The following is a 21836-nucleotide window of genomic DNA, read 5'->3' on the forward strand; positions in this document are numbered from 1 at the left end:
CCACTAAGGAAAGGCAGGAGGAAAATGCTGAGCTCAAGATTTCAGCAGGACATGAGTAGAGATGACCCAGAGGCCCCAAGAAGTAGGTGATGCCTGGGTGAGGCATTAATTAATGGGTTTATAAATCTCTAAAGCTGATACTATTGCTACTGCATATTTCTCATCATGTGTAACTCTGCACATACACAGAATCAAGAATTTAGTGTTTTCTGTAGGCAGAAACATGAGTTCATTCATTAAATAAATATTTACTAGGCACCTGCTCTGTGCCATGCTTTGTTCTAGGCAGTGTTAAAGTAGTGAAAAAGCTACACTCATGGAGACTATGGAGACAATAATACTAAAATTTATTTGGTTACTTATTTATGTGCTATGAACAATAATAAGTTAGCAGATGCTAATGTGGGCAGACGAATTAGGTCAATTGAAGGAAAGAGGAAACTAAGATGGAAAGAACTTTAATATTAACTCTTTCTTCTGGGATTTCTGATGAACCAATCAAGGAATATTTATTGCATAATGAGCTAGAATATTTGTTTGGCTAAAAGGAGATTTTAAGGTATGCCATGCATATATTTCAAAAACATATCCAGTTTGGATAGCAAACTTTATAAAAATTACACAGAAACTCATGCCTATAAAGACACCAGTTTATTTATTACTGATAACACTTCATTTGGCTAAAACCACAAGAAATCCACACACAAATACTTAAAGTGCAAATTCTTACAGGCAGTACACTTATGATACACCTTGGTGTTCTCATGGGGAAAAAATGGGAAGATGTTGACAGAAACTGTTAAAACAAGGGCACATTTTTGAACTACTGCTACACAGTCAGAAAAAGAATTCATTCTTAACCGCATATATTTTATCTGGCATATTCAATGACGTATACAAAGAATTTATTTTAGCCTATATAAGAAAGCCTCACCATATATATAAATGCAGACCTTTGCTTGAGTGGCTCTTTTAAAATAATATGCTGAATTATAACAAAGGACAAAAATATACCAAATAATATCAAATCAGTTGTGACTCACTTGGAAGGTAGCACTAGTAGGCTCAAAATGGTACTTTTACTAGTGATATTAAATCTACACAAACATCTCTCTAGCCTTTTTGGCCAACCCCTTGCTTTGAGTGTAAAATACGAGGCATTACACACAATTTCCGAATGGGAATATGCTCTGCTTTCTCCAAAGAAACTGAATATTTAAGGGCGTATGTGCTTAATAAACATGATTTATTATAAATTTCAGTAATGAGAATTGTTTTAAAAGCTGAATTTAAAAATTAATATTTTTGATTGTTTCTAAAACTATTTGCTTCTTTAAAATAAAATCTCTTCATTACTATTATCAGTAATTAAGCACTCTATATAACAGTTACTATACTAGGTGGTGTAAATATGAAAAATAATAAATCATGATCCCTGCTCTCAGGGAACTGAGAGCTGGGTGCTCCTTCTTAGTCAAGGAATGCCAACAAATTAAAGAGAACAAACAGGCCAACACCTCTGACTATATTATATAAAGTTTGGTGGTAACATAACTGTTTCAGGTCAGTTTAACTTGACATTAATACTTTCAAAGCTCAACTTTTAAAGAGCAAGGAATCCCCTAGATATGTTTTATGTTTCTATTTCTCATGTGAGAATCAGTGTGTGAACCCTCAGGAATATGCAGCACTTGAAGAGGGGAGGTTGGGGGAGAAAACTAAGAGGCCACGTGATAAACACTAGTTATCACGCAGCAGCACCAGTTATGGTGAAGATTGAAGGAATCATTTTGTATTACGACAGTTTTATTATGGAGAATGCAAAATTCGCTTACATCCTTAAGATAGAACACGAAATTTCACGAGTGGTAAAATTTCTGAGGCTGCTTCTGATTTTGCTCTCAGGCCCCTTCCCCTACACATTCGTGCTCCTGTGCTTTAGGGTCATGCTGGTGAAAAAATTTGAGAAGCAAACTTTAGCTATGTCGCTTTGCTCTTATCTTCATCACTTTACTCATTGTATGTTCTCTTTATAAAGTACATAGTCTTTAATTAATAAAGAGAATAGATGCCATAATGAATATAATAGTGTGAGGAATATTCTAAAGTAATCAATGGTCAACGCTAACTTTATTTCCAACTAGAAATAAAGTCATGCTGTGTAGAGTCAGATGAGAAATTCTCTTCTTCCCACTTAGAATCCTTATGGCTATGGTAAGATACTTAGAGGGACAAATATGAAAAAATATTTCTTCAAATTTTGTGCTTTGGATGCCCAAAGTACAAGGAAACAGAAAATAAAATGCTAGATCAATTTACATTCATTTTGGTTAGTATGACTCTTTCCTCATCAGTTTCCAGAGCCATCTCAGAAAACAAGTGAATTGTAAAAGGCCATAATAAATTAACATATAGTATCCAGACAGATAAAAAAAAAAGTTATGAAATAGATTTTAAATTACTTCTTACAATGTCTTAAATATTCTCGCAATAAGAAAATAACCAAAAGTCTATAAACCAACTTAGTTTATGAATAAGTTTAAAGCATTCTGAAAGATACAGTTAAGATTTCTTGTCAGTGAGGTAATAGGGCAATAGCATTTCACAGTAACAAAATGTGGAAGGGCATATAGGGAGAGGGAGGTAGAGAGAAAAAGGCATACGATAAAATTTATCCAAGCAGAATCTAGATTTTTCAAGCATCATAAACAACAATGGAAAAGATCTGAAAGAAATACCGATAGCAGCAGTTCATAGAACAATTTCTCCATTAAACTCCAGCTAATATCTTTGTTGCGTCAATTCCAGAAGCAATCTGCTTAAGAAATAGTTCTATTTCCTATATAAAGATATTCCACAGTATCCAATCTTAGAACCTCTCTGTCTGCTGAAGTTACTACATCCAAGTAACAATACTTTAAAACAAATCCCTCAAATATCCTATAAAGCTATACATTCTTCAAAATGAACAACATTTTGTTCAAGTCTCAATTTGCCAGGTTAAATTAAAAATAACATCTAAGCAGGTCTTTATTCACTGCATTCATACTTATCTATCACTCAACATATACAAAAACTGTCTTGTGAACTAAATTCTTCTAAATATGGAGTGAAATTCGAATGTTACTTTCAGTGCTCTTTATGACATCTTTGTTCCAACCTGAGTTTTTTTTTAAAAAAAAGTTTGGAAGGAACTTGTAAAAGCCATATAGTATATCCCTTAATATTTAAAATTTTTATTCTCTTAAAAATAAAATTCAAATAGAAGGCTTCTAATGATTGCTGCCCAAGTTCTTAAATAATAAACTTTTCATGTTGCTTTTTTTTTTTTTAAAGATCTTTAGTCCCTCTTATTTTAACCTCACTGGACATGGTGAACAGGTTTTCATATTACTTCTTACTTTAAGTCCTTCAATAAAAAAACTCAACAACTTAAAACTTATTAAACTATCTCAACAGCTTTCTCCTCCCCAGTGTTAAATGATCTTAATTCTTTGAACTTTTTCTCAGAGGTTCATTTCCCAATCTATATTTTATTCCTTTTTATTTCTGCTATATCCCCTCCCCAGTTCCCATCTGATCCTAAGACTCAACATCCTTGCAGGAACTGAATCAGTAAGGGGGATACTTTTTCTCATCTCTTAAAACTTGGTCTCTGTAGTGGTCACTAATAAAGGAAAACAAAAGGTTCACTATTTGCTCAACATCACAACAAATAAACACAAATAAACAACTTGCCCACAGTCAGTTTTTTCCCTATATTTAGGGTGGTAAGTTTGTTCTTCGCAAGAAGCACTTTCTATGCCACCTTAGCAACCTTTCTATTGTTTATCATTACTGTTTATTTGCAACCTATGCTTTGATCTTGCCCCACTAATTCTTTTCTTTTCCCCAAAGCCCTAGAAAAATCCCAGTTTTGAGATACATACTCAGTGAGAATGCATTAATCTCCGTGATATTGTTCGTAAAGAAAAAGATAAACAATGCAGAGCCCAAGGCTGAGACCTACTGGCCAGCACTCCTGTCTCTCTTGGTTCACTTGAATTTACTCTTAGGCAAGTATACACTCACTATGTCAGTTCATGTTAAATATCATGCTCAGATAGACTTGAGAGCTTAGCTAGAATCAAATAATTACCTCAATTTATATCTTTCGGGAACATTTGTAAAATTTTGTTAATTTCAACTTTGGATTTTAAAATTTTTGAGATGAGAATCTAAGCTTTAATAAATTTTCACCTTTATTAAGATGACTTAAATGTTGCATTATATTAAAGCATTCAAACAAAACTGTTCTCTATGTAATAAAATGACAATCAGTGTGGCTTTAGTAATTATGAATGGGCTATTCTATCATTTTAGTTCCACTCTATTCTGCAGTCGCTGAAACACAGACACTAAAACCAAATATACATATTTTCTATATATACAGCATTGTTCATAACACTTTTTAGAATATAGGTCATTTCCTAAATTACAGTCTACATTCCTAAAAGCAAATAAAACAAAAATTCTATACATAACTTCTTGAGTGCAAAGCCTTTGGAAAAAAACTCATTCAGAAATATGGTGCTCTACGTTTAGCCAGCTGTCTATTATCTACGGTCATAAAACATCCAGCTACAAGAAAGTAAGGAAAGAACAAGTTAACAATAGTGGCAATACAATAATTTGAAAATTATATTTGGATTATATGGGTTCAACCAAATGTTAGCTGATAGCTCCAACAAACCAAACCATGATTTAAAAAATATCCTAATCAGTTCAAATTTTATAGTATTATTATTATTATTGTTATTATTATATTTTTTAGGAAATTCTCTAATACCCATTATCTCCCATAAGCAATTTGTTTAGTATGATCATACCCTGGTCTTGTTATTGTTATCTTGCAGCTATACCACATGTGTTCAAGTTTTCTGTGAGCTCTGTATGACAGGATACACTTCAAGAAGATTAAACAGAGCTTCTCATTTTTTTTTTTTTTTTGGAAGACTGCAGAATCAACCAAAGTGACCTTCTAATATTTTTTTCCATATTACAAAAGATAAATAGTACTCTTGTGATCAGAAATTCTACAGAAGCCAACAAGATGTTAGGATAAACTGGGCTTTAGTATTAAAACATTTAATTTTAGTGTTTCATAACACCTAAAACTGAATGTTTTATTTCTTAGTAAAATTGGTATTACTTTACCCGATAAAGGAATAAGTCTACTTATAAAAATGTAATTCAAATGTCAGATTTTTAAACAAATTCAGAGCTCTTTTGTCAGTTCAGATTTTTTTCTTTATTTAAAGGCTATGATAATTGACACTTAATTCTAACATAAAGATCCTTAACTACAGTTACACTGAGCCTACTTTTATGAAGGTTTTTATTTACATTCATAAGATTTTAAAGTCAGCAAACCTATTTAATATGGAGGAGAAGCACCTATGTAGTTTGGAAGATTTTCCTTAACTGTCTGAAATTAACTGATTAAATTATATTTGATGCAGAAATGCTGTTTCAATTCACACCATACCCTGAGAAGGCACTGAGAAATTCGACAATAACAAAGCCACTAGGAGTGTTGCCACTATTGTTTTATGTTCAGTAAATGTGGGGATTTTAAATACATACAATAAACTTACACTGCACCAAGAGCACCTGAAACAGAGGAACTGAAAATCACATATTGTACATTTGTTCTAAGCTGGAAATGCTAAATACCCTATTTCAAATACTCTAATTTGTAAGTTAATAGCTATGATGAAACAATGACACTTTTCCACAATATTCTGAGAGCAGTGCCATTTTCTTGTCAATTTCATACATTAACTTCCTTAACTCTACAATTATATAGCATTTATCTGCCTTTTTTTTAAAACCATGCTATACACAATTACAAGAATATTGAACTAAGCTTATTCACACTTTAATAAGAAAACTCAGTTTTGTATTGTTCTGTTTCTGTTAAAGGAAGAACTACATGTTACCATAATACTTTTAATGTAATGACTTTTGTTCAAAACCATGAAAAAATTTGAATCATTTCTCTCCAGACCTTTTCATTTCAAATTTATACAGTTTGTTTACTCAGCCAACTAAAAAGAAAGAAGATAAAAGGAAAAAGATACTCGGACAGATGATAGAGAATGCTAACACAAATTCAATGCATGGAGTTCTTGGTTGTCCTGTTCCATTCGCCAGCACAAGGTAATGAGGTACTGGTGTCCACTAAACAGAACGCCAGATCAATCCATTTTTACTGGGCTCAAGAAAATTTTCAATCAGAGCTTCAATGAGTTTCTTCAATTCCTCTTCTAATAAGGTAGTGTCACTAAGGAAAAAGATCAAGAGTTTTGAAATTCTTGATTTTCATAGCCTTAAAATTTCTTTAATTGTTATAATTGTTTAAGAAGGCATATACCTGATGGGATAATTAAATAATTGGCAAACGAAAGAGAAATTCACTCAGTTAAAACAAAACAAGACCAAAGTGTGGGGTATCACAAACAAAGAAAACATCAATATTACTAATTGAAGTTGAGCTGCATTAAGAGGAGAGCCTTGGTTCATGGTACATGGATGAGTTATATATAGTATAGATAAAGATTTCTCCTGGGACAGGTGACTTAATGGCTTAGGACAGAGATACCAGATGTTAAGAGAGAATGGCTTCCCAAAATACTTTTGAAGAAAATGGCCTGTACAGATATTATGGGATGATACAGCCTATCTTTCAGGTAGCAGAGGGGAGTATGACTAAAAGAATGAGATGTTTAAAAAAATAAATGTGCACTTACAAGTATGCCCTTCAAAGCCATCCCTTGTAAAGCTGCTACTGCCCAAAACATTTCTAGGAAAACCTCTTTTAAACTGCCTTCACAGTCATTTTACATACTACCCAACAAATTAGTTTTTATTACTTCAATAATCATTTTAAACCAAATATATTTTTAACCAAATATAGCATTACCCAATTTGGTTTACTTTAGACACTGCTTTTTTTACTCCCTAAAGGAAATAAAATCTACTCTTAAATGCAAAGATTTAGGGACATAAAAAATAATATACATTAGGCTCTGAAGGCAGTTCCAAACAATCTCCTTCGCAAAAATATATTGATCAATGACAACATTATAGGAGGCACTACTTTCAATAAGTTTAAATAGCCTTTAAATATTTTTATTAAGGTCAAGTTAATTTAGTCACAGTTCATACTCTTAGAAGGAAATAAATTTGGCAGATTAAGTCAAATCACATTAGATATAGAAAATGAATATTTGGTAATAAACAAATTATTTGTTGATCATTTCTTTATGTTCATCACATAATAGTTGAAGCTTAGAGAGTTTTCCCAGGAATATAAATTCACTAACATTTTAAAATTAAATTCTCGAATGATATATAGCTGCTTTGGAAAATAGTCTGGCAGTTCCTCAAAAGGTTAAACATAGAACTACCATGTAACCCAGCAATTCTACCCCTAGATATATCCCCAAGTGAAATGAAAACATAGGTCCACACAAAAACTTGTTCACAAATGTTTGTAGCACCACTATGCAAATAGCCGAAATGTCCATCACCTGATAAATGGATTTAAAAATGTGGAATATCCATACAATAGAATATTATTGAGCCATGAAAACAAAAATTTTTTAAAAAAGAATTAAGTATTGATTCATGCTACAACATGGATTAACCTTGAAAACATTATGCTAATTAAAAGATGCCAGTCACAAAGGACCACATCGCATACGATTCCATTTATATGACATGTTCAGAATAAGCAGCAAATCAATAACGACTGATAGTAGATTGGTGGTTGCCTAGGACTGGGAGGGAAGGGAATGGGAAGTGACTGCTATTGGGTCTGGGGTTTCCTTTAGAGGTGATGAAAATGTTCTAAAATTTATTGTAGTGATTGCGCAACTCTGAATACACTAAAAACCATTGAACTGTACATTTTAAATGGGTGAATTATATGGGATTAGAGTTATATGTCAATAAGGCGTGCGCACGCATGTGATTGTGTGTGTATAAAGTCAGTGCTTACCTCTGGTCAGGTGATGCACACATCTCTGCATAATATTTTATCTTTGGTTCTGTCCCGCTTGTCCGAAGAGTAGCAACACAGCCATTTTGAAACGTAAATGTAATCATTTGGCTGTTTTTACTCACAGGCAGCACCTATGCACAATTATAACAACAGCTTAATGACATTTGGTAACTTTTTCATTTCCGAGAGTTGTAAAACACATTCCCCTTAAATGAGGTATCTAAAATACTCAAATTCATAGAAACAGAAAATAGAAGGGTGGTTGCCAAGGGCTGGGAGAAGGGACAAATAGGGAGTTGTCTCATGGGTACAGAGTTTCAGTTTAGTGAGATGAAAAAGTTGTGGAGATCTGCTGCACAACAACGTGAATAGAGTTAATGCCACTGAACTGTCTGCTTAAAAATGGTTAAGATGATAAATTTCATGGGGTTTTTTTACAATTAAAAATTAAAAAAATGTTTTTAAAAGAATTATAAAATACAAAAGATTACATACATAATTTATAAATATACCATTTACTAAATATTTATGATAGTGCAGGCATTGGGTTATATATCTTACACACATGATCTCTAGATCTCAACAATAATCCTGGCAAAGTAAGAATTACTGCCAATTTATAGACAAGGCTCAGAGTAAACAACCTGCTCAAAGTCATTTGCTAAGTGGCAGAGCAAGAAGTCGAAGTCAAGTCTATCTGTATCAAAGTCCACCCTGCCTCTACATTTACAAAGCGCTTTACAATGTCAAAGCACTTTCACAGTTTATCAATAGTCTCCAACAGAGTGCACATATCCTAAAGCATTGGCAAAATAATCCACTGGGGCACAAAATTTTTTTTAATGTTTTTTACCTAAAAAAGAAAAAAAGTAAAAGAATGAAGCTTTACTGACATTAAATGTATGGATTAGCACTGGTGCTTCCTAGACCACAGATTAGTCTCTGAAGGCATCTCGAGGGAACTGTGGGGGTTGTGCTAGGACAAAGAGGTTGATAGCGGTGCCTTCTCTCAGGTGTCCCTAACCTGGTCCTCTCCTTGAGACCCCTCACTCAGTCAGTAGTACTACCACGCATTAGCTGCTTAAGACAGAGATCCTTCTCCCCTCTTCTTCACTCACAGACCATCGAATAGCAAGTCCCATCTATTCTATCCTTTATTTAACTCAACAATGTCAATTCTCTCCATCACTAATACTACTACATTAAGTTCAGGCTACCATCATCTCTCATTTGGATTATTGAACAGCGTACTAACTGATCTTTCTGCCTGGTAATTGGGCTATCTCTAACCCACTCTCCGTACATGCCCTTCTTCCTCACGCTCCACACTACAGTTGTAGAGGACTACTTGTGGTTCTTTGAAGGAAACCATGCCGTCTCATCTCCAGACCTGGCACTTGCTACTCCCTTTGCCTGAAACACCTAGCTCCTCCTACAGCTGATAACTCCTACTCATACTCTAGAATTCAGCTCACATAAGTCCTCTAGAAAGTCTTCCATAAGCTTCCCAAATCTGAGTAAGGGTCCTTCCTATGCTCTTCCATGGCCCCCTAGGCACCCTGTGGTAGCACTTATAATTTTTTAAAAAGTAAGCACTGTTTACTTGTCCATTTCCCCACTGAATTCTTGAGTGCAGAAACAGTGTCTCTGTCATTGCTACATTCCCATTGTACCTGTGCCTGTAGCACAGAAGAGTTTTGATAAATGCCAGTTGAACACACAGATAAATGTCAATTTGAAGTGTGAAGAAGAAAGAACTCGGGAAGTCTTTGATGCATACTATGTGACCTTAGAGGATTAAATATATCTATACCATCTGCCTTACAAAACTATTATAATCATCAGTGGGGAACAGATAGAAATGCACTTTGAAAAACAAATATCATAAACTTTAAAGAAAGTTGAGAGGAAAAAAATAACATCAAGAACTACTCTAAGCACAGAAACATTAGAAAAATAAAAAGCCAGATAATAGGTTCTTCTCATCAGCAGTTTACAAAGACAGAAAAATAGATACACACACAGGTGCACATACACTGAATACCAATAACTGAGAACTAATCCTTTGTTGACTGGATGAATATACACAAAGGGAATGTGGGTAGTATTCTACACAAGAGACTTCGGATTTCCCAAAATATATTATATCCCTAGAATCTTGAGATAACATCAGAACATTATAAATGAAAATTTAAGCTAATCATAATGATAACTAAATATGATCAGCAATCTGCGGCATTTAAATATTTGTTGAGCACCTACTACATAGGCAGGAGTTTTGAAAGGCTTAAGGGTATATTCACAAATGGATCTGCCATGTACAACACAATGATAACAAGATTGAAAATGATGAATGACAAGAGGTAGGCACAATATATAATGAAACCTTAGGAAGGTGATATCTGATTACAGGACCTGGGGGATATGTAGAGGAGATAACATTTGCCTTACGTCTTCAATAATGGCTAATGTGTGGACCTGCAACTGTAGAAATAAAGGTAGACTGAGGAAAATATCTTGAGCAAAAATAGAGATAATTTTTAAAAATGAATATAAGATGTATATAAGAAACTAAAGTTGTTCTATTTGGCCAGAGGTATAGTGAATAAAGGTGAAAAAGAGAGATTACAACTAGTGTAGCTTTGAAATTATAGACTTTTAGACTTTATTTTCAACATTATTTGTTCAGCATCATCACACATTCTCCTTCCCTTTCTGTCTGTGTCTCTCATTCTCTTTCTCACCGTGCTCCACCCCCACCCCCAACCCCCAGGGTAGCACACACTTGAGGAGGAATAGAGGGCAGGATCAAAGTCAGAGAGCCAGTTAGTGGACAATTGCTCTGCAAAAAAACAAAGGATCCTAGTTTCAAGAAACTCACAGCCTTGAACTTCCACTATTTTACTACAGTATGAATTATTACAGACTGTTAAAAACTTTTTTAAAAAAATAGGTACTTACTGATTTTTTATTAGGCTGGCTGCTGTCATATCCAGTAGTAACGTCTCGTATATGCAATATAGCAAATGCCCCACAAAATTTTGGATATTCTTTTGGGGAATCAAAATTACGAAGCCTTTCGAATATACTTTTGATGGTAGTTGGATCATAACACAAGAAATATGAAGTTTTGGAAATATGATAACCATATCTGCACAAAGATTTAAAGTGTTAAAATCAGATATCGGATAGCTCTCTAGGAAAGTATAAAGATAAGCGGATTGTAGTATTATGTAGAAAGTAGCAGTCTTTAATTTAGACAATCTTAGTACTTTAAAAAAAAAATGGACTATTCCTTGAAAACAAATTTAGAAAGCTTAAAGTAGGACAAAAAAAATTAACATAAGACTTACTTTTCATAAATCTTAATCAGTTGCTGTTTCAATGTTATATTCATGGTTTCTAGGTAAGATGCCATCTCAGCGACAACAACAGCTGCACTCACCCCATCTTTATCCAAAACTGAAGTTCCACACAGAAAACCTGAGAATTAAAAAACATCTTTAAAATTAGGAAAACTTAAGCCTATAATAATTTCAATAGTTTTGCAGTCTAATAATAAATGAAACCCACTGATACTGAAGGTTTTTAGGGGTTCTTTAAGGACCTTTTTTTTTTCTGATGAGAAATGCATCTACACATTTCTGAGTTCTCTGTGGTTTTTACCACAACTCGAAATGCAAAATCAGCAGACAATAATTCCTCTCTATAGAATTTTACATTTAAAAATAATCTCATTCAAATTTCAAAGATTTTAATTTTCACTACATACCAATAGACTCTTCAAATGCAAAAAGGACTTCTTTCCCATTTTCCAGGAGGTCTTTTATCCTACTTCCAATCCATTTAAAACCTGGTAATGTTTCCTGAAATGCAGAGGAGGCCACTCTGGTTAAGTGACTCTCTCATAAATACGTATTAGAGAAAAGTCTATCACTAAATGCACTAAATGTATTACCTAACATTCTCATAGTGATCTGTTAACAGTTTTTGATCCACAAAGATTCAGAGTGGTAAACAAATAGTCATAAAGTGCATAAAGATATATACATTGCCATGACTGATAACCTACTATTTATCAAATAGAATAATCGATGATTTACATCAAATATAATCAATATTTATAAGTGGTGATGCATATAGTCACGCACATACATATATTATGATCATCTACTATTTATCAAACACTGTAACAACTGCCTTCCATCATCTTTTCTTAATGCTCACAAAAACTTCGTTGCTGAAACAGGCTCAGCGGTTCAGTAAATGTACCCAGGAATATGCTGCATAGAGGAGACAGAGACAGGATTCAATTACGGTGCTTCTCAGAAACTGTCCTTTAAACTCTATTATAAGCACTAACATCAGAGTACCTATGAAGGTTGTGATTTAGTACCCCCGAGTAATCGAAGGCCATAAAGCTTTTTAATGATGCACTTTCAACATTATCACAACACATGCTTGAACCAACTGTTCTTTACCATAACATCAAGTCCTTCTCTGGTAATTAGATTTAAGAACTTTTCATCTGACGAGCTATAGACAAACTGTTTTAGAACCAACAGAAAGAACATGTGATACACACTGACTCTAGAGCTCATTACTAACCATTATTAACTTAAGATTCTTAATTCACCTCTCTACCTCCTCACTGGAAAATAAAATAAAAGCCCAAACCATTGCTACCCCCACCCTCAACAATAAAAAGTAAGCAAATTTATAATATTGTTCTTTAGAATCATTTTTTTTTCTCTCTTTTGTGCTCATTATACATTTTTCTTATCATAGATATAAGTGAAAAAAACGTTAACATTACTTAATTCAGAATCTTGGGCTTAAAATAAATTTTCGATTTCTTCTCTTTTGCTATTTGTATTTTAAAAAGCCTGAGATTGAAAGTTCTACTTCATTAAGACAGGTACGATTTTCTTCTATTCAGTCGATTAGTGGTAAGACCTGTAGCTTGACTGTGGCTCAAGAAAAATGCCCAGAGGTGACATTTTCTCCGATATTTCACAAAGATGGCAGAGGATAGCAACTTAATTGACATTAATACCAGTAGCTGTAAAATAGTAGGCTTAACTTCCTGAGGCTCAGGAAGGTTATCGATCTGTGCTGAGAGAGGGGCATTATCTTTTTTTTTTTTTTATGGAATTAGAATCTTTGGGTCTTAATTTGCGATTTAGAAGACTACTTAAAGTTTCTTCAAACTGAACTTGAAGAGCCTAAATAAACGAGTGGTCAATGACACCTATAATTTTTTGGAGTGGAGTTTATGTTACTGATGAGGTCACCAGGAGCCAGATTTTCTCAGTACAAAACCCAGATATTATTGTATGAAATAATAAGCATTAATGCAATTTTTAAAGACCATCTTATCTTAGTTTCAGAAATTTACACACTAGATGAATTTGGCTCAAGTGCTTAAATTATGAAAAAGATTAAGTAAGTGTTAACAGAATTAGAAAAAGAGTGGGAATTATAAATGAAATCAACAAAAGTTAGTTTGTTGAAGAGACAGCTTTAATTTATAGAAACAGGTTTAGAAAAGTAACACAGATAGTATCTATTCTTACTTCAAAATGGAATCCTTCTTTAAGTGCAAGTGCCTTCAGAATTTTGGAGGAGACTGTGGTGGCTAACATATAAATGTTCTTCACATCAGCATTTCTTGATTTACTTTTCTTCCAGCAATCAAACATCCACCACCCAAAGAGAGCTGCCAGCTCATTCCCTGTGAAAACTTTCCAATGACCACTGTAGAGAAAATGAAAATTCAAGTCAAGATCTTTATAACTGCTCATTAAAACTTCTTGACCCTAAGGCCTACAAACTACCATCCTTCATATAGGAAAACCCAAAAATTACTATATGAGATTTTTTGAGAAAACATTTACTACTACTTTTCTAACTGACCAGGGATGAGCTTAGGGTAGGAATGGTAGCAATGTCTTTTAAAAAATTATTACATTGTTACTTTTATTCACCTACCTAATGAGAAAAAAGTTAATAATATAATGTCCTTTCTATGTAAGGACACTTGTCACAACATAGAATGGCAAAAATACATAACAACTGAAAGGACCAAGATTAGGAAACGATTACATTGATAAAGCAATCTGTAGGGATATTATGCCATTTTAAAATTTAATATTTTAAACAATATTCAAGAACAGGGAAAAATACAGTACAGTATAAGTGGAAAATAATCAAGATATAAAATTATACCTAGTATGATCACAATTTTATAAAGACACATGTATTTTAAATATTTGAGTAGAAAAAATATGGAAAGATGTTAAAATATCAACCTAGGTGGTTATCTCTGGATAGTGGTTTTACAGATTTCTTTTTTAAAAAAATTATTTCCAACGAGCCTGTAAGACTTCAAAAACTGTCTTTCAAAGTTTAAGCTTTTAATCAAACAATAGGTTCTACTGACTTCTCCTGAAGTTCTGCCACTGCCAGTCGGTCTGCATCAGGATCTGTGGCTAGCACTATCCGGGCATTTTCTTTCTCTGCCAGTCTCAAAGAAAGTTCCTAAAACAGTGACCCAAAAAGCTGAATTGTATTGAAGACATTAAATGCAATGTTAATATTCCTAAATGTAGGCACTATGTTAGTGATATGAATTTTAGAAGAAATATAGTTTAGCTCAATTTAAATTAAGCCTAGAGGTAGGGATATCTGCTACAGAGGTTTCAAACAAACAATATATGGCTCCAATATAACCTGAAAGATGTAAACTAAAGTGGTTGTTGCTTTTGTAAGTAATCTCTGAATTCTCAATGAGTTCTATCTATTTGCTAAAGTTTAATACACTTAATAATATTTAAATATAGGGAAAAAATACCAGCACAGATTCTCCCTCTTCAGGATTTGGGCATTTAACAGTAGAAAAGTCTGGATCAGGATCCTTTTGTTCTGGTACTGGAATTGGAGGCTTAAAACCAAATGCTTGAAAAGCCAACTGCACATAGTCATGTCCAACCCCATGAAAAGATGTATGCACAAATTTCAAGGTGGTCTTTGAGTTTAATTCCCTGTAAAGGAAAATCATCATATAATCAGTCACAAAACTCATTACTTGTGATATAATTAAAATAAGCTAGAGGAAAAGCTAAAATCTATCTTGTAAGATAGGGAAAATATACTCAGCCAGCCAGGAAGCTTTCTAGCAATAGTGTTAGCTACTCATGAAATAGTTATGGAAATATGGAAGTAGAAAAGAAAAAACAAAATTTTAGAGAAAATTTCCTAACCTTATATAGAAGGAATACATATATTTAGCTATACTTTTTTAAAACAGCTTTATTGAGAGGTAATTAATAGACTATAAAATTCATCCAGTTAAAGTGTATAATTCAGTGGCTTTCACTATATTCAAAAATTTTCTACCATTATTATGATCAATTTTAGAACATTCTCATTACCCCAAAAAGAATTCCATACCCCATAGCTACCACTCCCTAACCTTCCCATTCTTCCCAGCCATAGGCAACCACTAATATACTTTGTCTGTTTCTGTCTCTACAGTTTTGCCTACTGGACATTTCACATACATGGAATCATACAATATGCGGTACTTTGTGACTGGCTTCTTTAGCTTAGGATAACGTTTTCAAGGTTTATTCATGCTGTAGTATGCATCAATATTTCATTTCTTTTTATTGCCAAATAATATTTCGTTGTAAGATATATCACATTTTATTTATCCATTCATTGGTTGATGGATATTTGGATTATTTCCATTTTTTTGACTATTATAAATAGTACTATTTAGCTATAATTTTAATATAATAAACAACCAATACATTTTTATCCCTATTTCTTTACCTTATTTGTTAATCTTATTCCAAGGTAATATTATCCTATATTTCTACTTGAATACCTGTAAAAACAGATCTTTTTCAGATCTTCCATGTATCTTCTGCAAATGTCCTGCAGAGGATCTCTCTTCAGTGGACTAGTATCCACTAAATTATCATTCCAGGAACCATTCCAGGGTTCCACACATTCTTCTATACATTTCAGAATTTCTTTATCATGAGGAGATGTAATCTGAGCACCTGTTTCCCAATAAACCTAGATAATAGGTAAATACAGTTATAAACGCTTGAAATGCTGGCCAGATGTTTTCTTATCTATAGTAAAGATATCTGACTTTATAAAAAAGCATATCAAATTACTCAAGTAGAAAATGTCAGCATGGGACTAACTTAATAAAAACCAACAGCTATTAATGGTAATGATTCCACTGGGACCCTTCAACAAAATTATCATGTCTTATTTTCTTTTATAAGTATACTTTAATAATAAAACAAGTAAAAAAAATCAAGCATCATTATGACATTATAATATATATATACCATAGTATCCAATCACACTCTTATATAACTATGTACTGAAGATAATCTAAGCAACCATGGAATATCCATAAAACTTGACACTATAAAATTTTAGCATTATAAAGTGGTTAAGTGATAAAGAAGAAATTATTTTTCAGTTATAAAGTAGAATTTATGTCACACCAAATAAAGTCTATTTCAGGAAAGACAATCAATATGTTAATTATCTCATAGACATTTTAATATATGTATTTTAAGTATTTAAAGAAAATATACTTCATTAAGTTGTCAGTTTGTCAAGAAGTTTGATCAGTAAGACATTAGGAACAGAAAACAAAAAAAAGCAAGAAAATGTACTTCTATATTTCACAGAATCTCAAACTTAGAAGGAATTCTTAGAGAATATCTATATTGTTTCTACCATTTATATGACATGAATCCTCTCTACTGTATCCTGAATGAAGAAAAGAAGAATACACTTGAATATGTATTATGTACTAAGCTGTGCCAATCGATATGGTAGACTAGATGACCTGAGAATTCTCACTCTATAAACACCTCAAAATACTAGATAAAGTAGAAAAAGTATTATCTACAATAAATAGTCTAGTTCACAAGACAGAAAGGGGAAACTCCAGGGAGTGGGGAACAAAGGAAAGAATTAAAAACCAGAGTGATGCTATGGCTGCCTGGAGTTTGGGAACTGTCTATTTATCTGGTTCATGAGTTATAATGCCCATGTGGGAGGTAGGACATTGGAACTGAGACCCCTCTCTCAGTAGAAATATAGAAGAGAAAAAGTTTTGCCCATTATTATAGAAAGATGATGAGAAAGCATGTCTGTTTTTTATTGGGTTCTGGGTGATTTAAAAAAATTCAAATCTGAGGTCTAAATTAACACAAAAACTGCTCCGAGTCAGTAAAACTTCTGAGGTTCCCGCAGAAATTAAAAACAAACAAACAAACAAACAAAAACTGCTCAGAAAGGATGTTGCCACATTCCAAGCCCCTAAAAGATTCCATCTATAGGCCCTGAAAGCTCACTGTGATCATTTTTATAAAATATGAGGAAAAAATCCTGGCCTTTCTCCCTGCCCATGTTTTCTTGCTTTGTGTGTGGACATGATGCCTAGAGGTACAGCAAACATTATATGATGACCACACTTGAGGGAAAGACCAAAAAAACCTGCAGGAATGTTAGGCCTGAGCATCACTGAGCTACAGAACCACATCAGCAGCCACCTACCTCTAGACTTCTTGTTATGTGAGAAAAATTAACCTCTACCAGCTTAAGCCACTATTCTGGGTTTCCTGAGCCTACATCAGAAAGTATCCAACCTGACATGGTAACAGAAAAATCCACACAACAAAATATACCCAGAAATACACTTTTTAAAAAAGGTGAAAGATCTATTTTTAAAAACCTTCAAAATGTCAATAAAAAATCTAAAAGAAGACTTGAAAGAACAGAAAGATACATCCTGTTCATGAATAAGGAAATTCAATAATATTATTAAAATATCGAAGCTTCCTAATCTACAAATGAAAAATGATACCAATGTAAGTGCCAAAATAACTTTTTTTTTTCAAAATCAGAAAAATACCATAAAACCACACATAAAAAATATAAAGTCAAAAGGCAAATGATAATATGGGGGTGATATCTCTAAAACAGATGAGCAAGAGCTACTTTTTAACATACAAAGAGTTCCCACAAATCAACAAGAAAAAGAGCAACAACCCAAGAGAAAAATGGGCAAATCCTTAAACAGACTCTCAGGAAAAGGAATACAAATATCTTGTAAATGCATGAAAAGATGCTCTACCTCACTCCTAAGACAAGTGAAGATTAAATGTAATAACATTTCCACCTATCTGAATGGCAAAGACCAAAAAGTTTGACAATACAATAGTGGAAGGTGCATAAAGACTCTCATATATTGCTGGTGAGAGTACAAACTGGTACAACTACCTTAAATAGAGAATGACAAATTTTCTTTCATATTCCCTTTGACTCAGAAGTTTTACTTCTTGAAATTTATCCTATAGATCAAAAGTGCCATAGAAATATAATGTGAGCCACAAATGCAAGCCACTTATGTAATTTAAACTTTTTTAGTAGCCACATTAAACAAGATAAAAAGAAACATGTGAAATTAATATACTTTATACAACCCGCTATATCAAAAATATTATCATTTCAACATATAATCAATATAAAATTGAGGTATTTTACATTCTTTTTTCTACTAAGTCTTCAAAATCTGGTGTGTATTTTACACTTATAGCACATTTCAATTCAGACCAATTATATTTTAAGTGTTCAATAGCCACAGGTGGCTAGTGGCTAACAAATTGGACAGTACAGCTGTAGATGATAACAATAAAAACAACAGCATTGAGCATTTATCAGTGCCAGACTTGGGCCACAGGACTCTGCATTTTATAGACAATATCTCCTTTAACTCTCACTCTCACCCTATGATGTTGGTTCTATTATTGTCCCCAGTATACAAATGGGGAAACTAAAGCACAGAGAAATTAAATACCTTGTCACAAAGCTTCTGAGTCGCAGAGGTAGGTTTCAAACCCAACCTAATCTCTTAAATACTATTCTATATTGACTATATAAATCTACTTGCATATATGAACAAAGATGTACGTAGAATAATATTCATTGCAGCACTGTTTATAAGTAGTAAAGATCAGAAACAAAATGTTCGACAAAGGATTGGTTAAATAAATTAGGATTCATCTATATAGATTTTAAAGATGAATGCGGCAGACTCATTTATCAATCAATCAATGGAGAGAATGATCTCTAAAATTGTTTCATACCGTTGTGTGAAAAAAGCAAAGTGCAGAAGACTGTATATGGTGCCCTCCCACTTATGAAAAAAAGAGCGAGTGACAAATACGTATATGATTACACATTCATGGACTACCTCTACAAGGAAACTAAAACTAGAAACAGTATTCGCTTCTGAGAGGGGTATTGGGAAAAAGGGATGGGAGAGATATTTTTTATTCTTTAACTTTTTAGACTGTTTAACTTTTATTTTTTACCTTGTGCTTATACTTGAAGAAAAAGAAATCTTTGAGAGTCTGCTATGTGACAAATATATTCGACAGCAATGACTATCAAAACAGGCTAAGTCTCTCCACCCATGAGCTTATCTTGGGGAAAAGGGGTAGGCAAGGTCAAACAAATGTCAATAAACAAACAAGATAATTCATCATAAAGAAAGCAGATAATTAGAGATAGTGGAAAGTCCTGTGAAGGAAATAAACAAGATGATGAGAAGGTTATTGAGGGAAGCTGCTTCAGATAAGGTTACCAGGGAAAGTCCCTTCAAGGAAGCAACATCTGGGCAGGAAGCTGAAGGATGAAAATGAGCAAGTCTGCAAGATTTGGGGAAGAGCAATCCAAGCAGAGGAAGAAACAATTACAAAGGCTCGGAGGTGGGAAAGTGCTTGGTATATTGGAGGAACTAGAGGAAAAGAAAGTAGTGGCAGTGTGACTAGAATGTAGTGAGCACAGGAGAGCAATAAAGGAAATGAGGTTGAAGAGGTAGGCAAGAAGCAGGGTCCTGTGGCCCGAGATAAAGAGTTTAGATTTTATTCAAAGAATGAGAAGCCAACTGAAGAATTTTAAGCAGAAAAGTAAGATGACCTATTTATGTTTTAAAAGATCATTTGGCCACCTGGTGGAGAATGAATCGCAGGGGAAGCAGGGATGAAATCAGCTAGGATAGTGTAGTTCAGACAGAGGGCAACAATGCTTTGGAATGGTGGTGGTAGAAGACATGGATAGAAGTAAACATATTCAACATATATTTAACATGTAGAATGCGTAGCATCTGTTAGTGGATTAAATGTTAGGAGTGAAGGAAAAGGAGTGACTTCTGGTTTTTGTTTGTGGGTGGTATCAATTTATAGAGATGGGGAAGCCTGGGAAGAACACATTTGAGTATGTATGTGGCAGGTTATGGGGGAATCGAGACCTCTGTTCCAGAAACACTAATTTTGAGATGTCTGCTAGACATCCCAGTGGATATGAAGTAAGCAGCTGGATGTAGGAATCTGATGCTCAGAGGAGATCTGGGTTCTTGGCTCTCTTGACAGTTGACCTTTCCCTCCTTGCAACTCTCTTATCCCTTTAGTTTCTATGACACCAATCTCCTCTGGTCTTTCTCCTATTCAGCACTTCTTTCTCCCTTCCCTTAAAGTTGATATTCTATAGGGATCTCTTTGGATCTATTTTTTTCACTACATACTGTCTCTGGGCTGCTTGTCCAAGTAAAAGGCTTCCAAATACTCTTAAATACTCTAATATATATGGTGACCCCAAAACCTATAACTTCACCCCAGATTTATCCTCTAAGCAAAAGATCTACATATTCAACTGTCTACAGGATGTTGCTACCAGGTTGACTAACAAATATCTCAAGCTTAATATGTCCCAAACTGAATAATTCATGCTTCTCCCCTGCCTCTGTGAATAGTAACACTATCCAATTAGCTGGCCAGGACCAAAATCTTAGATTAATACTAAATCTTATTTTCCCCAGTAAAATAGAGCTCAGTGTATCTGGAGGCCTCTCACGGAAGAAGAAAGACAAATATAAGATCATGGAGTCATCATCACCCAGGAACCCCAACTACAGGCTCGTTGCTGTGCTGTGTATTTTCTGTTTGCCCCTCCAGAGCCACTCTTCACCCTCCTCCACCCTGGTTCCTGCCAGAGGCTGACACATCAAATGGATCCTGTGACCAATAGGGAGCCCCAGTAGAAGGCTGAAGGAAGAGGAGGGTGAGGTCAAGGTACATTCCTGTAGCTCTCTTCCTGCAAACTCTCATTCATTCCTGAAGTTCTTGGTACAATATGACTCTGAAATGATAGAGAGGATGGATTTAGGATAGGAAAAGGAAATCAAGGGCAGCGAGATAGAAGAGACCAATGAAGAGACTTTTGTAATAATACATGTTGAGAAGTAAATAAGGGCCATCAGAGATACACGTTCCTGAGGGTCAGCCTCAATGGTTTTTGTCTTTCTCTCTAATGTCTAGCCCTATTCCCCAGTGTAGAAAATATATTCAGCACATATTATTTAAATAAAATAATAACTATGAAAATAAGCAGAGAGCTGGAGTTCAAGGTTTACCTTGTAACCATTGTCTTCTTTGCGGTTGTGAGATGCAGTTATCATCACACCAGCAACTGCTTTAAGCTCCTGGACTGCATATGGCTGAAAAAATAAGACCATAATTTCATTTTGCTTCTTAGCTACTCATACATTTGACATGAGAATACCTTTGATTAAATAACAGGAACAGACATTAAGATATAAATAGTCTAAAACTCAAAAATCAATGCCAGGTTCATTGAGTGGGGCTCATTTCTAAAAGGTCACCAGTAACCACCTTTCAGACTGAATGAC

General features: G+C 34.0%; 1 protein-coding gene across 1 annotated transcript in view; it reads right to left on the reverse strand.

Annotated features, from left to right (window-relative positions):
• Window positions 1-636: 636 nt before the first annotated feature.
• PGM2L1 (phosphoglucomutase 2 like 1) overlaps window positions 637-21836 on the reverse strand; it is a 51916-nt gene continuing 30716 nt past the window's right edge. The window contains exons 5-14 of the mRNA XM_039848037.1: window positions 21561-21644; window positions 15939-16132; window positions 14901-15090; window positions 14490-14587; window positions 13624-13804; window positions 11820-11913; window positions 11401-11530; window positions 11009-11198; window positions 8045-8178; window positions 637-6325 (exon numbers count right to left, since the gene is read on the reverse strand). Coding sequence (XP_039703971.1) covers window positions 6223-6325; window positions 8045-8178; window positions 11009-11198; window positions 11401-11530; window positions 11820-11913; window positions 13624-13804; window positions 14490-14587; window positions 14901-15090; window positions 15939-16132; window positions 21561-21644 — 1398 coding nt within the window. The 3' untranslated portion in view covers window positions 637-6222. The remainder of the gene's footprint in view (window positions 6326-8044; window positions 8179-11008; window positions 11199-11400; window positions 11531-11819; window positions 11914-13623; window positions 13805-14489; window positions 14588-14900; window positions 15091-15938; window positions 16133-21560; window positions 21645-21836) is intronic.

Source organism: Pteropus medius, unplaced genomic scaffold (assembly GCF_902729225.1).
Source record: "Pteropus medius unplaced genomic scaffold, Ma_sr-lr_union100, whole genome shotgun sequence".
Classification (NCBI taxonomy): domain Eukaryota; kingdom Metazoa; phylum Chordata; class Mammalia; order Chiroptera; family Pteropodidae; genus Pteropus; species Pteropus medius.